Here is a 23,082-nt window from a genome sequence, read left to right as displayed (position 1 = left end):
CAAAATAATTTTAAGTAATAAAAGATGTGAACTCAACAAAAAATATAAACGAAATTTGTATGGCGGACGGGAAAGTTAAAACAACGAAGAAAGAGAGAAGTTTTGTAACTTCGGATCACCAATCGGTTGAACAAAGTGGCAGACGCTTGCGTCTCATGACAAGGAAAGGACCTCCGAGTGTACCGTGCTGCGTCATCGTAGAATGGGTGAGTACCACGATATGCAATTGACAGACTTGCTTATATAAATAATAATCTATTTGAAGCACACAGGACGTGTCTTTCAAAGAAATAAAACGATTTATTCTAACTTTTATTTTTCATTCTTCTATTTTTCATAGTCCTTTATTCCAGTTTTATATATATATATATATATATATTGTATAAGATATATATATATAAGATATGATTTATAAAGACGACACTCACGTTTCTCGAACTGGCGTTCGAGCAACGCGCGGTGACTTTCGATACTTCGATTAACTAATCTATCGGAGAAAATTATACGACTATGGTGCACACGTTACACACCGAGATCGTTGTCGCGTGCCTGGAATTTTGTACTCTCCCCACTCTGGTTTGCTTCTATTATTTTCTATTTTCCACCATTATGTGTATTTCGTGCTTTCTTTCTATATAGAAACTTCGAGTTATTCCGTATTTTTTTAGTGCTTTGGATAAAAACTTGTTTACTTGATGCTGTTGGGATATTATTGGTGACAATGTATGTTTATATAATAGCTACATTTAAAAATGATGGTTCGTGTTTGATAATAATAAATTTGGTGACAGCAGAAGCAAGATTTTTATTCTTTCATCATTCAAGAATTTAAGAAATTTTTTATTTTGAAATATAAGTGAAATGAATTAATTGTGATTTAATGATCAATTTATCAATGAGAATTTGTTTTGATTTTTAAAATAATATTTAATTGAATTAATAGTAAAGATTGCTTTTGTTTTTAGTTCTGTAAATTTAAAAGTTTCATAAATTTTTATAATAAGTATGAGTATTAGTATGAATATTAATTTTAGTATATAATAATTATAATAATTTTTATAGTAATTTATTGTAATAATATTTATTGTAATAATATTTATGCTCTATAGAATTATGTAATGTGTTAATAGTGTTTACATATATTTATATATATTTCTTTCATTTATTTAAAGACACACAAGGGGGAATGTCCCGTAACACTGGACCTGGTTTGTATGAATTCCTTATGGAAGCAGAACTGCAACAGTATTATCCTGGAATTCGAGGTTTGCAGTTTTATTGAAGTTAAAATTTAAAATTTTTAAAAATTGAAAATAATTTGTTGCATTCATTTAGGGGACTTGAAAGTACAGACAACTGCTCAATTGAAATATGTAACAGAAGATGATTTGAATGCGATTGGAATGAGCAAACCAGAAATGCGTCGTTTAAAAAAATATTTTCAAAAACATTTTCCACAAAATTATTTATCTAAATTTAAAAAGATGTTACTACCAAAACGGGAAGAACCAACTACAGGTGCTTTAACTATGTTGCCAGAAGAAAGGCAAGATAGACCACCGATTCGTGTTCCTAATAAACATATGATACCAGCAGATGCAATTATTGTGAACAAAGAATTAGGAACAGGAGAATTTGGAGTTGTTCAACAAGGTGTTTGGACAAATGATGGTGAAAGAATACAAGTAGCAATTAAGTGTTTATCACGAGAAAGAATGCAGAATAATCCGATAGAGTTTTTAAAAGAAGCAGCCATAATGTATGCAATAGATCATGAACATATTGTAAGATTATATGGTGTAGTTCTAGATACAAATTCTTTGATGCTTGTCACAGAATTAGCACCTCTGAGATCATTATTAGAATGTTTAAAAGAACCGAGTTTACGTAGCAGTTTTCCTGTACTTTCATTATGTGATTTTTCTGTACAAATCGCAGATGGAATGCAATATTTAGAGGCAAAGCGATTAATACACAGAGATCTTGCTGCTCGGAATATTTTAGTATTTTCTAAAAACAAAGTCAAAATATCTGATTTTGGATTATCTCGTGCTTTAGGAGTTGGAAAAGATTATTATCAAACGAATTTCAATGTAAATTTGAAATTACCAATAGCATGGTGTGCTCCAGAATGTATATCATATTTAAAATTTACTTCTGCTAGTGATGTATGGGCCTATGGAGTAACTTTATGGGAAATGTTTAGTTATGGTTTTCAACCATGGGCAGCATTAACAGGTCATCAAATTTTAGAAGCAATAGATGATCCTAATTTTCAAAGATTAGAACAACCAGAATGTTGCCCAAAAGAATATTTTTCACTCATGCAACAATGTTGGCAACATGAACCATCTAAACGCCCCAAATTTTCTGAATTAATTAATCTTTTACCTGATTTGAAGCCAGAACAAGTTCAAGCTGTTCAAGATAGCATGGAAACAAATCAGCTTATTTACAGACAAGGAGATGTTATTACTGTTCTTGATAAAGGAAGTAGTAACACATTATGGAAAGGTGTTCTAAATAATGGAAAAACTGGCTTTTTTAATCCTGCTCATACAATAGCATATCTTGGATCTAATTTACCAAGTAATAAACCAGGTGAATTCACACGTGGTGATGGCAAAAACACATTTTCTTCTCAAAGGCGAAAGATTCGAACGGATATGATTTCATCTCCACAAGGTGATTTGAAACACACTGGTCATGTTGGATTAGATGGAGCTTATTTTGGTGATATCGGTTTTCTTGGCGGAAAATATTCACATTTACCACGACAAGTGGTTCCACCATATAAACCACAGGAAGATGTAACAGATAATTCTAGTCAAGCTTCGAGCCAGGAAACAAGAAGCGCGGATACAAATAGAGAATTATTGAGAGATTATAGGAATACACAACAAGAAGTTCAAAATAAACATGGTATATATATCTATTTTATAATATTTAAAATAATATTCTTTTATAAACTTTAAAATTATTAATTCTTTAATATTATTGAATGTATTTTTTTTTTTATTAGAAAATTTGTGGTCAGATGTAAATGAAGTGTGCCATACTGCTAATTCAAGTAAACAGTCTGTTCCAGTAAATATGGCTAGCAATAATGATCTTGGAGCAGATCATGAATATCATGAAATAAGTGATGAAGAAAATCAAGATAGCCCATTAAGATTTGATAAAACATTAAATTTTGATTTTGGTCCAAGTTTATTGGCTGAAATGGATCAGATGTTTAGATCACTAGGTAAATTTAATAATGATATGACCTAAAAAATTATGAAAAATTATTATATAAATATATATATTAATTAATTCATTTTTATAATATACATTTTTTTTTAATTAGGTTCTTCTCCTCCTCCACCACCTCCAATTCATCCTTTATCAACTGAACACGAATCAAGTAATGTTCGAAATGAATTGAGAGAAATACAAGCAAAGCAGAGCAATAAAAAAAAGCAAGCCACCGTGAGTCCAATAAATGTACAGTAATTTTTTTTGTCTTATTTATTATTATGCTTTTTTATATTATTAATTTATCATTTATTTTTTATTTATTATTTGGCGCTGTGTATTATTAATTCTTTTATATATATATATATATATATACATATATTATTTGCATGTTGAAGTATAAAACCCAAAATTTTTAGTATTCAAGAAAAATAGAGATAATAAATATAAGAAAAACATATACATATACATTTATATGATATAACATTAAATTGAAAAAAAATAAAAAAAATTGTTATATATTTTGCATTTACCAGATATGGTAAACATTTACTTCTTATATATTTAGGTGAAGCCTATCTCAGCCGCCGATCAGAAAACTCTCTACTCAGCCATTGCTATGGCACAGGAATTGACAGCACGTTCCATGACAGACCTTGAACATCCACCGGAGTCTCCCCGAACACCTGCCAGTCCTTCAAGACGCAGAAAGTTCTCTTTTAAGTTGCCACATCAACACAGTCCCAAACCAGACAGACGACACTTTTCAGAAGAAGCTGCCAGTATACCTGACATACAGGTACATTAAACATATTTTCGTTTGTTCAAACTACTAAAAGATACACAAATAACATAATTAAAACACAATTTAATATTGTATCTTAAAAAATACTAATTCAATTTATTTTGTATCAAAATTAACAAGCAATATACAACAACAATCAGTTCCTACAAACATAACATTATTTATTTCAACACAAACATAAATGATGTAATTCATACATTTCAAACATCTTTTTTGATAAAAATATTTTTGAAACATCTTTTAAATCCATTTTTGTTGAAACTGTTATGGAACAGAGTTAATTCCTGATGCCACACAAAAGAGTAGGTATATTGTATATGTTCTTAATTGTATATGTTCTTAATATTCCAATCTAATTTATTTAACTGAATATTAAGATAAAATGCTTAATTTACAAGAAAGACTAATCTTGACTTTCCTCTAATCCTTTCCTGTCTGTTTATTTTTCGTTTGTTTTCGAAATTTTTAATTTTTTATTATTTGTTTTTCATTTTATATTATATTGCCGTAATTAAATATTCTTTCATTTCATGTATCATATGCAATCATCAAAACTTTTGTCAAACTTTTTATCTAATACAATATGCTTTGCTTTCAATTACGATATTTTTGTCTATGCCTTTTGTCACTGCTTATTATTTATAATTTTCCTAATTGCATGATTATTTGAAAATTAATGATCAATATTGATCAATAAAGTGGTTGTGTTCAAGTTTGCAATCATTATCATCCACTGTATCAAGCATAGAATCACTTGGAGCACCATCTACTTTGAAATTACCATTATGGGACAAAGCATCTGCTGAATTTTGTTTCGCTAAATCTCGTGAACTTTTAACTAAACCCACTGCATGGACTTCTTATATGGATATAGAATTCGATGCACATATCCTTGATAATGCCGTTATGAAACAAAATCTGGTGAAGTCAACGGAATTCTTGGAAAATGGTAACAAAAAGAGTAATTTCAATTGTGAAAATATAACTGATATAAGTGGGAAACAAAATGTTCTTCAACAAAATGGAAAATTACCTACTCTTAGTATAGAAAATTCAAATTTCGATTTTTCTCGAGAACAAAAAAGAGTATCTACTAGTTATGTGGATCGTTATTTCGAACAATCAAAATATTTCGACGATGATAATACTATAACAGGTCCTAATGAGAAAGTATCGTATTTCGGCGATGATAAATACGACAAGATTAATAATTTAGAACAACCAGGTAAATCAGGGTGTTATTCGAACATTCAAGATCAAGGATCTATTACTGTGAATAAACATAACCAACAGATATCAGGCAAATTTGTTAATTGCGATCAATCATTGAAGGATAATGTAACAAATTTTGAAGTACAATGCGAAGAAACTGCTGACTTTGATTTGATGAAGGAAAAATCTTCAAACTTTCTTGACTTTACGTGTAATAAGTCTATTAAATTTGATTTACCCAGAGATAAAATGATTAATATAGACCTCGGTACAAGACCGAAGATTTCTAGCTCTTTTAATGATTCTTCTAAAATGAATATACCTGAATTTCCTAAGAAAATTGACATATCGAAGATGAGAGGTGGGAAAGTACCATTTGTACCAAGAAATCCAAGTCAAGAAAGTAAAGGTATCATTTTTGGATCTACAGATAGTATAAAGACAAATTTAAAAATGGGAGGAGGATCAGACAGTCCTAGAGGAAATATGGAAACGATGAGAATCAATATTCAAAGTTTTCGTAAAATAGAACAAAATCAAAATGGTCATGAAGGTTTTCCTTTTGTTATATCCAATAATCCTCTATTCATTGCAGAATCTGAAAAAAAGGAATCTCCCGTTTACAGTAGTTCGGAAAGTTTACGAGTTAATTTCCAACGACTTAGAAGAAAATCTGATGCAGAAGTAAATAATCAAGTAGAACTGAGTAGTAAACTTCTGGCAGAGAAATATCAAAAAGAAGTATCAGGTTTGGAGAGTGTAAAGAATTATTTAGATTCAAAGAAAGGCCAAGGATTGAATTTAGGTCTCGGTAAATTGACACAGAATATGATTCAATTAGGAAAAAATATCGCGCAAAATTCAAGAAATATAGAAACTACTACTACCAAATCGTTGGTTACCAGTGTAAGGAATTTAGATATATCTGGTCAAACTCAAACATCTCTGAGAAGTCTAAATATACAAAAACCTAAACATTTAGATTTGAATATTCCTCTCCAATGTCAATCACAGACTAGTATAAAATTGAATTTGACTTCACAGAAAACAAATCCTCCATCTAGTCCCAGTTTACACCAGCATATTTTAGAACCACCGAAATTATATCAGAATGACAATACTAGAAAAGAACTATCTAAGACTGATACACTTTTAGAAAAAATGTCTACAGCTACCAATATATACAGACACAGAACGTCTTCTTTATCAGAGAATAGGAAACCACCTCTTAAAAATATAAGAAGATCTTTTCATCCTATTAATGATTCTAGTGAAGATTCAGATTCTATATCTCATTCGGAAACAGATATACGGAGCCGTTTGCGTTATAAGCGTCGTCATAAAAAACTTCCTCATAATCTACGACTAAATTTTAAGAATAAAGGTCATTTTTTGCATCCGGAAGCAGCTAGAGGATTTTCATCGATAGAACTTTGCGGAAAATCTCCGCCTCCATCGACCAGTTTTTTGAATTCTCTATCACCGCCTTTTTCTTCTAGAAATAATTTACTTTCTTGGCCGGAAAGTGCGCCCAGTTCTAGTCTGACATTTACTAGTAATTCTGATTTGGATTCTGACACTAGTTCAGAATATCCAGAATTTACAAATGACATACTGACTTTTCCACCATCCCCCGCCCCATAAATAATTATGCTTTAGATTTGGTCTTAAAGTCTGATATTTATAATGTCATCATTGATATGCCAAATGCATGTTTTTGGCAAAAATATGTAGGACAATGCCAGAGTTGGGCAGAAGTATTTTATTTTTTCTTAGATTAAATTTTATTTATAATTGATTATATTATAATATCATAATTAATTATTAATATTAAGGATGATGTTAAAATGCAAATATATTTAAGAGTAAAATTCTTGACAGTAAGTGTAGTTTTGAATAAATTCACATTAAAAAATTTTCTGTTATAAGACAGTGGCTTTTTTAATAAAATAATTTTCATAAGAAGTTCTCAAATAGATATTAATATATCTGTGAAATAGGATTGATTATAAAAACCAAAAAAAAAAGACAAGTTGATATGCAAAAATATCGATTGAAATCTATTTATTGAGTTATAGAGATAGAATGAGATAGCCCTGTGACGAAGATAAAGTTTATTTTCTAACTTCATAAAGTTACAAATAATTGAAATGTTAAAATGAGATAAAATAAAACGGTTCTATGTGTTACATTGATGACAGAAATTAATATCACATTGTTATATACTAACTTTTATTTTGGTCTCTAGAATTAACTCTTCAAAAAAATCCCATGAATTATATAATATCTTACATATATATATATATTTAAAAATGAAAATATAATTCTTAATAGATGATACATTATGGATATGAAAAAAATGCAATTAGAATTGTTGTTTTTTTTATTAAAATCTTTGCTATACCATTAAATGAAATTATTATTGCTCAACTGTAATTAATAGCAAATATAATGAATTAAATCTTATTTTAAAGATTATCTTGGAGATCATGTAGATTATATAAATCGAAAATAATACCCAACTCTGGACAATATACAGTGTACTTAAACGAAAAACTGTTCTGAAACAGTTTTTCAATCACATACGCTTAGCATGCTTGCATGTTACATAATAATAATTAAATAATAATATCTAGTCGATAATATGTTTGGATACATTTACACGTTTATACTATTTGTACTTGAAGGAAAATTTTAATGGGAATATGTTAATCATTGAATCATATATGTCAAACATACGAATCTTTAACTTTAATACTAATATTCTGTCTTATATACATGTACAGGGAAATACATTGCATTTATTCCATTTAAAATAATATTTTTAATCGGCCTATATCAAATATATTTTATTTTGGTTCCCTTTTTTTGCATATTGATTTGCATCATGAAGCATAAAGAGTGTGTTTATTATTTTTCCATGTGCTTGCAATTTTCTTTCAATTAGAGAGGATCCAGGTTTGTGTATATGCTCTCAGAAGTCATTTTTTCATATTTTAAATTATAATCACACTCTCTCTCTCTCTCTCTCTCTCTCTCTCTCTCTCTCTCTCTCTCTCTCTCTCTCTCTCTCTCGCTATCGCTATCTTTTCTTTTATTTGTTATTTTCGTTCTTTAATTTCTGTTTCTCTTTCCCAAATCTATCCCCTCCCACGACTTGTTTAGGCTACGTTGTCGGATGAAGCCAAGGAAGTGTACAACAGCCTTGTGGAGACGCCCAGCATAGAAACTTCCCCGGATACAAATCCATTGCGCATGCTACGTTCAGGCTTGCCCATTGTCAGACCCAGAATTCGTGGAAATAAACATGCTACTCTGGGTCATCCAGTGTCTCATCAAGATGACTTGGGTGCCGATCATTTTCATTTTGATGCCTATCACAGTGGTTCTAAGACACTGCCAAAAATAAGAGCGCCGCCACCACCACACGCACCGCCGCCTATACCTCATTCCCGTCATCTAGAGAGACATCATTCTACTCAAGAAATAGAAAACAATCAAAATCAGAACAATGTAGACGAAAATCCTATACCGTTGCCACCTAGAGACAGGTCTAAAACGCTACAACCGAAATCTAGTTTACCTAGGCATCAGAGGAAACATCCTTTGATTATACCAGGTGGTGGTGTAACTAGAACCTTGGCCAAAATGGCAGTTACCACACCACCTATCGAGGATCAAGTAGATGGAAGTTTGCAGAGTACGAGTTCTTCCATAGCCAGCAATTCATTACAAGAGGGATATTCATCAGAAAATTCAGCTAATAGGTTAGAATCTTTTTTACTATATTACAAATTAATTTCAAGATTAATTAATTAGATGTTAATAAATTCTTCTTTTTCAGTCCAGAAGAATTTGAACAGCGTATAGATTCTGAATTTGCTGCATTGGACTCGTTATCAGCAGACGAAAATAGATTGCACCGCTTCAGCGTGATTTCTGAAGACCTACTCGAATTTTCTGACAATTTGATCGATTGTGATACGCCAGATTATCGACAAAATATACAGGAAATTAGTGATGTACAATCTATTGATTCCTCAACGGAACGACTCCAGAGAAAAATCAGCATTGAGTCAAAGACTTCTCTCAGAAGTAATACTTCGAAATATGTTCAAGAAAATGAAATAGGTGAAGCAAGTAGAAACTCTATTCCATCAGACACAAATAAATCCGAAGATTCAATGATCTCTCTTAAAGGTGATCTTGCGCCAAGTAAGCTTCAAATATGTAAAAGAACATTATTAATTCAAAAACCTTCAAACTACATGATGCAGTTCAATTATGGAGAATATTCAGAAAACAATTCACAATCACGATGTGATACGAGCAAACAACAGACGGAAATTTCAAAAGAATCCTCTATTACTGATTCAAATGATAGTTTTCATTCTGCAGGTTTAACAACTAACTACAATAGATTGTCTAATGAAAAATTATCTAGACATACAAGTGATCTTTCGCGACAATCTGATCATGTCTCTTGTGAGGATTTATTGGAATTCGCTTGTGATGGGCCAAATGCAAGAAGAACACGTGGTCCTCGAAATGGAGAACAGTCTGATGAGGTTAGAATCATGATGAAAGTATTGCATGAACAATCCACTCCAGAATCATGCATAGCTGCATTAAATGTCACTGATTGGGATGTATTGGCAGCAATTAAGCTAGAACGTCTTCAAGGATTACTTAAAAAAGAAAATAACTTCGTTGGTCTAGAAGACTGCAAAGTAATGTTGAATCAATGTGGCGGCGATGTCGTAAAGGCGGCTGCACTATTGAGAAATATTGATGACACTGCTGCAGTTTAATTAACCATTTTTATAACAATTGGCAAATCTATATGGCATGGAACACTTAGAAGTGTTAAGTTTGAATAACATTTTCGAAGTCAAAATGTTTTTTCCTTTTGTGTCCGCGCGTAGACGAATTTACGCAACATTTATTTATTATTTTAGAATTAGTTAGAGTGAGATTATAGTATTATATAACGCATTGTTGTTGCCTAGGCACTTCGATAGAGCTTCTGCAGAGGAGTAACGTATGATTGCCTATCTAGAAATAAAATAACTAATTAGTTTTAGAAACATATTGAAAAAAATATTCAAAGCAAAATAAATTTTTTTTTTCAATAATTTAAAATCACATATAAAAATAAATTATAATAGTTCAGAATATTATATACAGAATTATTCATTTTTCAATTTTTAATATTTATTATTCGGAAAATTTTATATGATGTAATTATATTTGTTTTAAATATTTTAACATTTTTCAAATTAAGTATTTTTTTTCTAGTAAGGCAAATTTACGTATATATGAAATAACAGTTTTTTATTTAATTTTTTCAGTGAGAAAAAGATAAAATTACATTTTTTCCTCTTCCTTTAATACAAACTTAATGTGATAATTTGCACAATAAATCGTTGATCAATTTTTTGTGATCGGATAAATCATACGTAGTAGAAGCATAACTAAATATATGCGTATATATATCTTTAGTTAGACAAATGTTTAAGAAGAAGTATTATCAAAATCTATAACTAAACAGTAAATTAATTCTTGTATTGCATAAATTATCTCATTTATTGTTTGTACATTTTCATTTCTTATTTAAAAAATTGCATAAAAAATTGCATATTTTGTATAAGATAATCGTTTATTATCATTTGATAAGAAATTTTGTAAGAAATCTAACTTATAAATTGAATATTTGGAAATTATTTATTCTCTCCATATATTTTTATTGTTTAAAACAAAAAAATAAAAAGGAGAGAAAAATATTTTTGTTATTAAAAACAAGATTTGATTCCAAAGATAATATTCGCACGGTATTATTATTTGGGTATCATATGCACTGTAGATTAATATTCAATCATATTCATTGCATATTAAGTTTTTATAATTAGTCATTTCAAGAAAAAGATATTTGTTCGTATCAGTGGTGACTAGTGAAATATTATATATTGTTCAATAGAAGTTCTCTGAAGGCAATATGTATTTGATTGATTATTTGTGATAAAGCAAATATAAAAATAAATATGCATATTGGCCAAAAATTTCTACAAATGAAACATACATCTTGTGATGGTAAATAAGGAAACAAATTCTTGTGCCATTTCATAGAACTTCTTAGTGTAATACTTATGTAATACATCATTTTGTATTAAATTAAATGCGAGTTTATCAATAAGTATATTGATAAATCTTAAATACGTCCTGTATGCGTAATAATCGCTGAAAATCAGCACAAATGGGAGAGAGAACGAGAGTGAAAGAGAGATTAAAAAAAACTGCTTGTTATAAAGATTTAATATTCAGAATCTTAAATGGAGAATTTTTTTAACAATGCAGAATTTTTTTTTATCTCGTACAGGGATGGGAATAGGGGAATGTATTTTGACCCGGTAATAGGGTACGATAAGCACCAAATATTACGTACGGAATCTTTGTGTTCAATAAGATTGATTTTTATATTTTGCTAGAGAGAGCTTTCATGTTAATTTTATTAAGTTATAAGAGATATTTAATTCGATTTGATTAGAGATGAATAGCATAAAAAAGGAAATATTGTTAATGAACGTACATAAAAATATGAATTAAATTCATGATATATTTAGTTAACAATTTGTACAGCGGAAATTTTTTTATTATGATTTTTACTTAGGTCTCAGGTAAAACAAGTTTCGTTTTTTTTTCATACAGTATTTCGAAAGTTTTGCAAACCTTAATTTGAATTTCTATAATGATTTGTAACTATATATAATAATATATAAATTGGTATTAGATTTGGATTGTATTATTTTCGAAATACTGGAAATATTTGGAAATGTTCAATAGTTTGACAAGTTGAATAACATCCTAAACTGACTTTGGCTAGAGCAAACTGCTTAATCGAGATATATTTTTTCATATATCTCTTTTGTATGAAAATTTTTTCTATAAATGCTTTTTTTAGGTAGTTTTGCTATAGTTCAAGTGAGTTCGAGGAAGAAATTTGCTCATTGTAATTTCGTGTAATTGACTAATAATATAATGTTTTATTATAAGAAAAGTGTTAAACAAAAAAAAAAAAATGAAGGGACAATGTCTTATAAAATTAATTATGAGCGATTGAAAGTTTTTGCCGACCGTACTTCTATCTCTTGACAAAGCCAAATAGGAGCTTACGAAAATCGCCTAAATAATATTACTTAGTTTCTTTTTATAATAATATTGAACAATAAGGTTTTCGGTTCCTGAATAAAAATACGCATATCGTATTGTATGTATTTTTTTATGCTGAATTTATATTTGTTCTATCATGTATTGGCTCTAAGAATATATATGTAAGGTTAGGAAATAGTAATACTAACCTATTATGAACTAAAGAATTGAAAAAATCAAAGTATTAGGGCATTAATATTAAGAACGTAGAGAATAAAAATACACTGTTCAAAATAGTCAGAAAATACTTCTTGAATAATAAAAGAGTATAAACTAACCTCTAATCTAGATAATTACAACTGCAACAGTATTTATATCTTGAGTAAGTTAATTAACTTTTATGGTATTGAAAAATGATTAGCTATTAAATAAGTGATATTTCAATCATATTATTTAATTAAATTGTTTAATATCTTAGTGATTCATGAATAGTGACTCAAACAAGAAGTCTTATCTACTGACTTACCTTGAATAGTGTGAAGTATACAAATGACAAGCGAAATGAAAAAATTTTCTTGAGCCAATACATAAATTAAATGAAGATCTACAAAACATAATAATGTTCAGTATAAAGAGATCAATTATTTTTGTGCAGGAACCACAATATGGAATAATTAGATTTAGCCAATTAATAGTAAAATAGTAAATGTATCAATATCAATTTTTCTGAGCCAGCGTACTTAGTCGATTCTCGCGATGAAAACTTATATAACAATTTAAGAATCATCGATAGCAGAGCTTTCGTAGGATTTTTTTGAACAAAATGTATGATCATACATGAGATCGTTACTGATAAGATCTCTATGCGCTTCCTTCATATGGATAAATCTAATAAATCCGGCGCTCTTGAATAAAATAATTGAAATTAAATCTGCCAAAACTCGTAAAAAGGAGAATCGACGCCTCTTACGGCAATAATAGTAAGTTCATCCTATAATCCGTTTTTTTTAAAAGCGATATTACTATGATAACACATTTGTACGTCTCTATATGGATTATTATTGCGCGGAAACACCGATGTTTTATATCGACTGTATTTACGATAATATATATACACATTCACAAATGAAAAGTTTTGACTTTTTTAAAATAATTTTTCAATTAAAAAATTATTTAAATAGTTATAAAGGAATTTTATAAATATGAATTAAAATTTTTTATAAAAAAGAGAATTACAAAATTTTATTTTTCATTTATTTAAAAATTTATTTATATTTGGAATTTATAAAATATAATTCGTAATATCATATATAATATTTTAAAAAATTATTCTATAAGTATAAAAAATATAATATAAAAAAGATAATTTGATGTGAAATATTTAAAAATACAATAATAAAAAATATTTATAACGATATATTAATAATTTAATAATAATTTTCACAATAATAGTGAATATATGAAAATCAATTTATTGAAAAACTCATAAAATACAATTGGTGCATTAAAAAATGTTACATATTCGTTAAAATCTTGATTCGTTTTTTAAAATTAATTATCAATTTTAATTATCAATTTTAAAAATTCAAAATTAATTCAAATTTATAATTCATTATTTTTTTTTTAAATTTAAATAAAATATTTAAAAGAATATTTTAATATTCTATAATGTGTTTAAAAATTTTTAGAATTTTTTTAATAAAACTTTAATATTCATGATAACAATTATAATTAATTTTATTTATTTTAAAAAAACTATGATTGATTGTATTAATTGCTTAAAAATTTCATATTAAGAAAATTATGAAATATTTATTCATCAAAAAATCTTAAATTTTTTCTTTTATTTTTTTGTAATTAATTTACAATTAAAATAATTATTAAAATGAAAAAGTAAAAACGTCAGTGTTGCATTAATACATATAAATTTTTTTCAAATGAATAGCGAGCGGCCAAGTAGCTAGGCTGGTCTGCATTGGCCGCGACAGTCTGTATGTTCTCAGTGCACTTTAATCATTAACTGGATAAACATCGTCGCAAATTTTTCTTAATACTGACTTTGTAATTTGAAAATTAATGTTTAACAATCAATTATAATCAGAGATTTCATAATTTGAGAAAAAATACTTTCATCTTGATTAGATATAAAATATTTATAGATATAAAATTATTATTATTAGATATAAAAAATATATAGAATATTTTATTTTTAATTGAAATTTTAAAATTAGTTAATATTAAAATATTTTGTTTTCAATTAAATTTATCATATAATATTTCTTAATTATTGTTTCAAATTTTTTGTTTTTCTATTTTTTTAATTCTAATGAAATATACTAATAAATTTGAACTTGATTATAATTTTTTATTTAAAAATTTATATTATAGCATATGTTATTTATATGTTATATTTTTAATAAAATTTATAAACAATAATGTATTATTATTTTATTTTAGCATTTTATTTATATTTCAAAAATTTTTTAGATATAAATTATGATTGATAGTTAAAAATTCGATGTCGATTGTAAACTTCAATTTCTCATTCGATGGTGTTCGAGATGCTTCGATTTATCGCCGGTTTATGATGCGGTACGAGTATCAATTAAAAAGATGAAATATTTTAACAATACAAAATGATGTTTCACTGTGAATTTTGTGATGTGTAGTGAATAATAAAAAAAAAATCCACAAGATTTATAATAGGGAAATGATATTGACAACATAAAGAAATATTTCAGTTAGAAGCTAACCTACTGAAATTCAATATTGGTACATCTCGTTCAGGTAAGCTATAAAATGACTATTTTTCGATATATTATATATAAGAAAAATTATGTAATTATTTGCATATACAACAATAAGTATAATAATCTATAGATTTTTGTTAAAATTTATGAATGAAAAGAAAAAAGAAATTGATGCAATAAATAACGAATTGATAATAATAATATGTTTATATAAATAAAATGATTAATGGAAATATAGATAACCATAAATACTGAATGATACAATTATTTATATAAATAATAGATATAATACAAATATAGAGATTAAGTAAATAAGAATAATATCATAATATAAATATGAATTTATCATATATATGTACTATATTATTCGATTTTGAGTATAGAAAAATATATGTTACCGAAATAATTAAATATAACAGAATTAGATTATTCCAGTTATATATATATATATTCCAGATAATTTTGAGATTTGAATCATTCTCTCGCATATTTTAGTCCTGATTTTATTGCATTAGAAATTTAAATATAAGTTATAAAGTCAATTTTTCTTATGTATAATAATGGAACATGTGCGGAAGAAACGTCTAAAAGGAGATTCAGTTTATCGTTGCACAGTGAGAGAATGTAGCACGTTGTATGCGGCGCAAAGTAATAGGAATGTCAGCTCTATATTACAACGTGTCCAACGAAGCATTGTGTTTAAAGGAATGCGCTCTGACTGACCACGCTTTCTAAGTATTTTCAAACTTCTTTTTTCACATGTATTTCCTTCATCATATAATCGATTACGAAATATCAATAAATAATTTGAGTTCATTTGTAAAAAGTCCATGCCATGTAATGAAATATTGGCAATTGATTTTGAACATTGTAAAATCAAAAAAAACTAAAGTTTTCATGTGAAAAGATTTAATAGTAATTAATAATATACTATATAGTATATTATATATGTTTTTTTTATTCAATCGTAAAACGAACATCTCGAATATTGAATGTAATTTATAAATTCAAAAATAGTAAATGTAGTATTCTTAGTGGGATTCGTTTATAATCCTAATGAAAATATCTCTAAAAAATGGTTGAAAATGTTATTCTTAATTCTTAAATTTTAAATTGGATTAAATTCAAAATGAAATATCTGGATAATTTTTATCTATTCAAATAATCTTTCCAGATATTTAAATATTTCAAAGTCAATAACTAAAATCTATTTTTTTTCTATGAAAAATCTAATATAGGTATTATTTACCTATATTAAATCTAATATAGGTATTATCTAATATAGATATATTACAATATATCATTATATATATTATAATATAATAATTATTATATATATTATAATATAATAATATAGATATATTACAAATACAATTATTATGTATCTGAATATTATGATCTCAAAAAACTGAAGAAATTCAAAATGAAGATGATTATATGAGAATTTTTTTATGCATTATATTTATAATTATCTATAAAAAAGTCAAAAAGAACAACATTGTCTTAAAGAACAAAACATAATTAGTTTGAAAAAATTATTATAGAAAAATATATAGTAGACCTGTCAACATAGTTATCAAATGTTTTTCTGCGAATATTTACATAATTGATCGATCTGGTTGATTATCATAATGTACTGGTGCATCCTCACTTATGCTAATTCACAATTCGCTTTCGTGACTAGCTCACGTTGTTTATCTGTTTATTCATCGGCTGAAGATGCGCTTTGCGACGTGAAAATATTAACGTAATTTCTATGGTGGATCCAAAGTGGAGTTACCACAACTTTTATCTTTCTCGAATTTTATGGACGAATTTTATAATGTCGTTGCAACTATTATTATGCGGAAATATGTTTCACTAACTCTTTCTACAGATATTACCGATACTACTTACATATATGGCTGTCTTTTATTTTGAAAAATATAAATGGAAATTTAATGGAATTATAAATGATATATGAATGTAATTTAATTGAGTTATTTAAATATTTTTTGATTGCATATTTTATATCCTTAAAAATTCTTCAAAAAAATTTTTCTTCTTTAGGACTTGATTAGCTAAAATTTTTCCTTCTATTTCTAGGTTTGTTCATTTATATTCTCTATTTATTGTAGTAAATTATTATTTATTTGAAATTGTTTGATTGAAGTCTTAATATATTAATTGAAATCTGTCTTATCCAATACACAAATAATTTGAACCAAAATTAAAATTCTGAGATTATTATATCTGAATATTTATTTTAAATTGAATTAAAAAAATTATACTCTTTTTATTAAACAAGTATAAATAATTAAAATAGTTTTTAAATTAAAATCTTCATGGAATCAAAGTTGTTTTATACATATCTAAAGATTCATCAGTGAAGATAATTTTTTCTAATGAATCTATATTCATATTTCTCTTTGGTTGGGACACTTTTATTTTATAAACGTCATATTGCATAGCAACAAACCTCTGGACCGGCTGATGCATCCTAGCGGTCAGTGCAACATAACTGCACTTACTGCTGGCACAGCCGGCTTCTCAGACTGCACAATACATTACCATATATCTCTGATGTGCACTATATATCAGAGTCTCATAAATCGAATTTTTTTGACATACGTATATGAAATTGCAATATATATATATACAAATGTATACATGTTGGTTATCTCTAAATCGTCAAGAAAATAAGTAAAAATTTGAAGAATAAAAAATAATGAGAGACTTAATAAGTTTTGGAGTGTTAGATCTCATCTATAATAACTTTCAATTGAATGAACTTTGAAATAATGTTACAAATTAGAAAGTTTTATATATTAGAAGACAGGAAGTTAACGGTAACAATAATTTTCTTAATAATCTATTAAATGTTAGTATGTTAATTATGTAAATCAGGCTTGAAGTTTTGACCCATATTTCGCATCCTCGTCAAAGATCATTGGTCATTTTAAATTACTACTTATTTATAAATTACAATTTACTGTATTTTGTAATTTGAAAAATGAAATAAACATTAATAAACATTAATTATTTTGGAATATATATAAATTTTTTGAAAACTCTTCAAATAATAAGCGAAATTTAGAAAATAGTACAAAAGAAATACTACCATAAATTTTCTATTCTTCGTTAGCTCAAATTCAAAACAAAAATCATTGAACCATCTAGCATCTAATTAATAGCTTGATATTAAATATAACCATGCTTTTTTTAATATTGCACAATTTTTTTATCACAGGATAACGTCGATAAGAAAAAATTAAAAATGTTTAAAAAAGAAAAAGGAAAATTCAGAAGAGATACTAATACATTTATGTTCGCTATTCAATCCAAAGGAAGGGAAGTGCATTCCGCGTGAATTTTGCTGCCAAGTCTATCCGTTAGACACTGAATGAATAATTTATTAGGAAGAATCAAGCTTGAATCATCGTTATATCCACTGAATTCATCTTGAGAATCGTTTCTACGATAATTGGTTGTTAGCGGTGATCATTTCTTGACCAGTCCGATATTAATCAGAATGGTTATTTGATAATAAAGCTAAATTATGATGCGAATCTGTATTTAGAAAATCGCGTATATACATGATATCGATTTCGATTTCATACTCAGATACGCGAAGCAACGCGAATGAATTGAAAAATTAATTTTTTAACATAACATCGATGATAAAATGTTTTTTGAATAATTTAATTATTTTTATTAATATGTATGGAATAGTTAGTTCTTGTTATGAAAATTACAAAAAATAAATAATATATCTTTATATATCGAATATAATATATTTTTATTGTGTTTGTAATTCTAAATTTTTAATTTATCATGACATTTATCATTTGTTTTTTTGTAACTTTCATTAATAGATTATATTTTGTTTTCTGTTTTGTTTCTTTTTATATATTTTATGTATGAATGATTCTATTTTGTCAAGATAAAAATAGATAAATTAAAAAATTGAGAAAAAGTAATAAAATGAAATTCTATATTTATGAATAAGTTTAAAAAAATAGAAATATTGAATAGAAATATGTATAGAAATATTACAAGATTGTCTCAAATAAAACATATAAATTTAATCTTCTTTTAGTTGATATTAGAAATAGATTTCATTCTAATTTTGAAGATTGTTTTCATTTCTTAGATATGGATAAAATCAATCATAGATTAAAATCTATAATAAAAAAAATGGATCAAATATTTTTTCGAATAATCTCAAAAATTTTCATTGATGATTAATATATCCTTTTTTGTCAGCAAAAATCAATTTAAATCAATTTGACAATAATTTTTTTATGAATAATTAATTGTAATTATACAAATTTTGGAAAAAAGAGAGAATACCATGATGAATAATCATGATTACTAAATGATAAAAAAATCGAAAAAACAAAAAGAAAAAATAATATAATCATTGATTGAGTAAGATGAATGTGTAAAATTTAGAGAGCATACTTGAAACGCATAATTAATTTTTATTAACGGTATTACACAATTCTGACAGTAACACGTTTTCTCATGAATTCCAGGTGAAAAGCGGGTAGAACTCGAAAGTGACGATTATATGAACGCCTCGACAAACATTTTTGTTATTCTTATCTCGTTCTTTCTATTTGAAAATTCGAATCGGTTGGTGATTCTCGTCTGCTTCATTTTCGATTCGAGAATCGCACAGTGACGCCGATTTGGCGCCACGTACACCATCGAGATATCTATTGGGAATTCGAAACAGTCTTTGATTCCCGGCATCAAATGCAGATTCCAATACATTGAAAAGCGTTCTTGCTCATTATTGATCATTCGATTATTAATCAATGTTATTTTTAATATTACAAAAGAAAGTTAATATTAAAAAAGAAAATATTGTAAAGATTCTTTTGTAATAAATACGAAGAAAAATAATTTTGGGATTGTTTTTATATAAATTTTCAAAATGATTTCATACTTTTTGGAGATTTTTTTTCATTTTTTATTCTACAAAAAATGATGTAAATTTTAAAAGTTTAACAATTAAAAAGTTTTCTTTTAAATAAATTACAAGTTCGGTAAGTTATTTGATTTAATTATGTCACATAGTTAAAATTTAAAATTCCCTTTAAATTAATTTCCAATTTAAGATTTAAATAAAGATAATAAATTGTTTAAAAAACGTGCAAAAATTATAATAAAACTATTTTTCCCCCTAGATTAAATAAATTAGAATAGGTTTAAAGGAAAGGGGGAAAAAATAAAAATATGAAAATACCGGTAAAACAAGTGGAAAGCAAGTGGCAATTAAAGAAACGGCATTTAACGAAATATATGCGGGACCGTGTCTGGTAGCCGGTGCCCCCGTAATTTTCGTGGGGGTCATTATCACCGGGCGCACTTGCGCCCGAGGAAGAATTCCGAACGTAGTCTTCAGTACAGTTATAACTCCGCCACGAGTCTGACGTCTCTTTCTCGTCGCCTCTGACAATCGACTTGCAGTCGCGGTTCCGCTTCGTTCTAAGTCGCATCCGGCCATTCCTCGAGTTGATAAAACTATAATTCCACTATAATCTAATTTTCATGTATAATCGAATGAATTATCGAATGAATTTAATTTATACAACCGATTTGATTCTTATTCGAGATCAAATGTATTCCTAAAAATATTTATACTTAATATAAAGTTAATAATAAGTGATTATACATATATATAGATATTCATCACTGATAAAAAAAACTGTGATTCTGTTCAGGTTGATGTAAACTTAAAAAAATGACAAATTACCAGAGGACATGAGGATGCACAGAGTGTGTTTTGGTACTCAGTTATGAGGTAGAGTGAGAAACAGAGGATCCAAGTGAGAGAAAAAGAAAGTGTGACGAAGAAAGAACCAAAGATGTTGTGTTTGAAGAAACGGAGGACATACAGTTTCACGCATGGTGTTTGCACGGAGCTGCCTAGGCGATCGAAAGAGGACAATCATCGGTACGAAGGGTCCTTGAACATGGCTATTACGACATTACCTCGTAAGAACAGGTGAGTCACCTTTTCCTGTTGATTTGACTGTATAGTTCAATCTAATCTGTCATAAAGAGAAATGGTCAACAGTTGTAAATTAAGTTTTTTAGGATTTTTATCTCATCATATGAATTTATGAATTACAAACGCTTTGATGTCAAGTATTTGGAATGCTTTACATGTTTTGAGGAGGATACTTTAGACATATTAAATAATTCTATTACGCTAGGATATTAAGAATCTTTTATACATGCACCGGGAAATTTTATTAGATTTTAGTTTATTCATATTCCTAAATATTTAAGTACATTGATAATATAATTTCGTACTTTAAATAATCCTTAAATAGTTAGTTTTAGTATTTCAAATATTTATTTCTTGAATCCATATTTTCATCTGATTATTTGGAACATTTCAAGAATTTAAATTTTTGATACTTTTAGATATATCAGAATTATTATTATCTGATAATCTTAAGCTTTTTCAATTATTTCAAATCTTCTTAGTACATCACAATATTGGAATAGAAACAATACTGGAATATTTCAAACACTAGCTAGGTACTAGTAGAATCTTACAAGTACTCAACTCGTATGTTTTCGACAAGATCTCTGACCAGTCAAGCTTGAGAAAAGTAAGTCGCAACGCGAAGGTCAACCGGAGGTAAAAGTAGGTATCGTTCGATACTGTTGGACAAGTGGAATAACTTCCTACGCATGCACTGATGGAATGATCTCCGATTGCCCTCAGGATGTTGCGCCCTATGTGTCCGTGGAACGCAGTCACGTGTGACATGCAATTTTATACATGTGGGAGGTAGCATTTCCTTTTAATCGGAAACGATTTCCTTAAGAGATTATTAGAACCTTACTGTTGCATCAACTTTATTTTCATTCTTATATTATAGATTATTCTTGTAAATCGATAGATTATTTATTATATTTTTATTTCAATTTTAGATTCATTGTAATTGATCTTATATATATATATATATATATCTGAAAACAAGTTATAGTATTGTTGTAAAATATTTTTTTCTCATTTGAACAAGATTATTATTGAAACATTAGATTTTAAAAATGTAGATCTTATAAATTAGAGGATCCTTGTATTTGCAATTTTATTAGGATAAGAATATTTTTTCAATGAGAATATTTGTCTGGGAAAAATTAAGGTTCATATATTATGTAAGATTATCCATCTTATAAATTGGAATCTTTCTTGGACATGAATTAAAATATAACATAAGAGCATTGCACTTATTCTGTTGTCAAAGCATCTTTTTTATTCATTTGAGAAAAATTAATATTTATAAAAATTAATATTAAATTCAATGTAATATTTTTTGCATTTTATTTGATTTTTTTTCACAATTTATCGATTTTTTCGTTATCTACAAGTAAAGTTTATTTAAAATTCTATATCAAATTTCAAATTTCAAATTGTTTGATCAAAACAAAATAAGAGATAAGGAAAAACAAATATAAACTAGAAGAAAATCTTTTATTGATGAATTTTAAATAGGTGACTATTTCCAATTCTAATAATGCAAAGCAAGGCCAATTTATATAATAATAATAATTTCTATTATTATTATGATATCGTTAGAAGGTGCTTTTTTGTCTTTAATCAAATCAGGTTTATTTACACGTATTGTTTAATACGAGTGTATAAAATGGCCGCAAAAGATGGATTTGAATACGGTGATTAGTGCTCGCTACCGTTAGAGATGGAAGGAAAAGACAAGAGCAACGGTGCGAATCATAATTGCGATATTAATTTTGCGTAAATTATTAACCAGTTTTTTTATCTTCAACACCAACCACGTTCTCAAGCTAAAACAAAGTGTTCCGGTTCGAAACTCGGGTGTTCATAATGATGCATCACTATTAAATGATTATCGTTCGTTTCACTGACTTTTCTTCGTTTGTTAAAGTTATAAAAAAAATAGAAGA

The 23,082-nt window shown here is 27.3% G+C and overlaps 2 protein-coding genes across 14 annotated transcripts in view; both read left to right on the top strand.

Moving 5' to 3' along the window:
• Positions 1-63: 63 nt before the first annotated feature.
• LOC108003442 (activated Cdc42 kinase-like) lies at positions 64-13,532 on the top strand. 9 transcript variants are annotated; one of them, XM_017065691.3, is made up of 8 exons: positions 64-206; positions 1,173-1,265; positions 1,336-2,922; positions 3,023-3,247; positions 3,350-3,471; positions 3,806-4,036; positions 8,420-9,021; positions 9,099-13,532. In XM_017065691.3, the coding sequence occupies exons 1-8, from the start codon at positions 203-205 to the stop codon at positions 10,063-10,065; spliced, it is 3,831 nt and encodes a 1,276-aa protein (XP_016921180.2). In that variant the 5' UTR covers positions 64-202; the 3' UTR covers positions 10,066-13,532. The 9 variants fall into 9 exon arrangements, with proteins under 9 accessions (XP_016921180.2, XP_016921179.2, XP_061934024.1 ...); XM_017065690.3 differs by having other exon boundaries at positions 3,350-3,486; XM_017065687.3 differs by lacking the exons at positions 64-206; positions 8,420-9,021; positions 9,099-13,532 and adding exons at positions 435-576; positions 669-723; positions 4,742-8,412 and having other exon boundaries at positions 3,350-3,486.
• Positions 13,533-14,406: 874 nt separating this feature from the next.
• Positions 14,407-23,082, top strand: part of LOC108003324 (cordon-bleu protein-like 1) — a 66,602-nt gene continuing 57,926 nt past the window's right edge. For 2 of the 5 annotated variants that reach the window (XM_028669158.2, XM_017065510.3), the window contains exons 1-3: positions 14,407-14,461; positions 14,888-15,187; positions 20,862-21,145. In XM_028669158.2, the coding sequence (XP_028524959.1) occupies positions 21,006-21,145 (140 nt within the window). In that variant the 5' untranslated portion in view covers positions 14,407-14,461; positions 14,888-15,187; positions 20,862-21,005. Of the gene's footprint in view, positions 14,462-14,887; positions 15,188-20,545; positions 21,146-23,082 lie in introns of those variants that run through there. The other 3 variants (XM_062078037.1, XM_062078035.1, XM_062078034.1) reach the window with 3 other exon arrangements.

Source organism: Apis cerana, linkage group LG8, assembly GCF_029169275.1.
Source record: "Apis cerana isolate GH-2021 linkage group LG8, AcerK_1.0, whole genome shotgun sequence".
Classification (NCBI taxonomy): domain Eukaryota; kingdom Metazoa; phylum Arthropoda; class Insecta; order Hymenoptera; family Apidae; genus Apis; species Apis cerana.
This window is presented reverse-complemented; position numbering and strand designations above follow the sequence as displayed.

Bases quoted from the DNA above. Each gene is read 5' to 3' on its own strand.
- LOC108003442 (XM_017065683.3), top strand. The intron at 3,487-3,805 runs GTACAGTAATTT...TTATATATTTAG, and splicing joins CCACCGTGAGTCCAATAAAT to GTGAAGCCTATCTCAGCCGC. The intron at 4,037-4,741 runs GTACATTAAACA...TGATCAATAAAG, and splicing joins CCAGTATACCTGACATACAG to TGGTTGTGTTCAAGTTTGCA.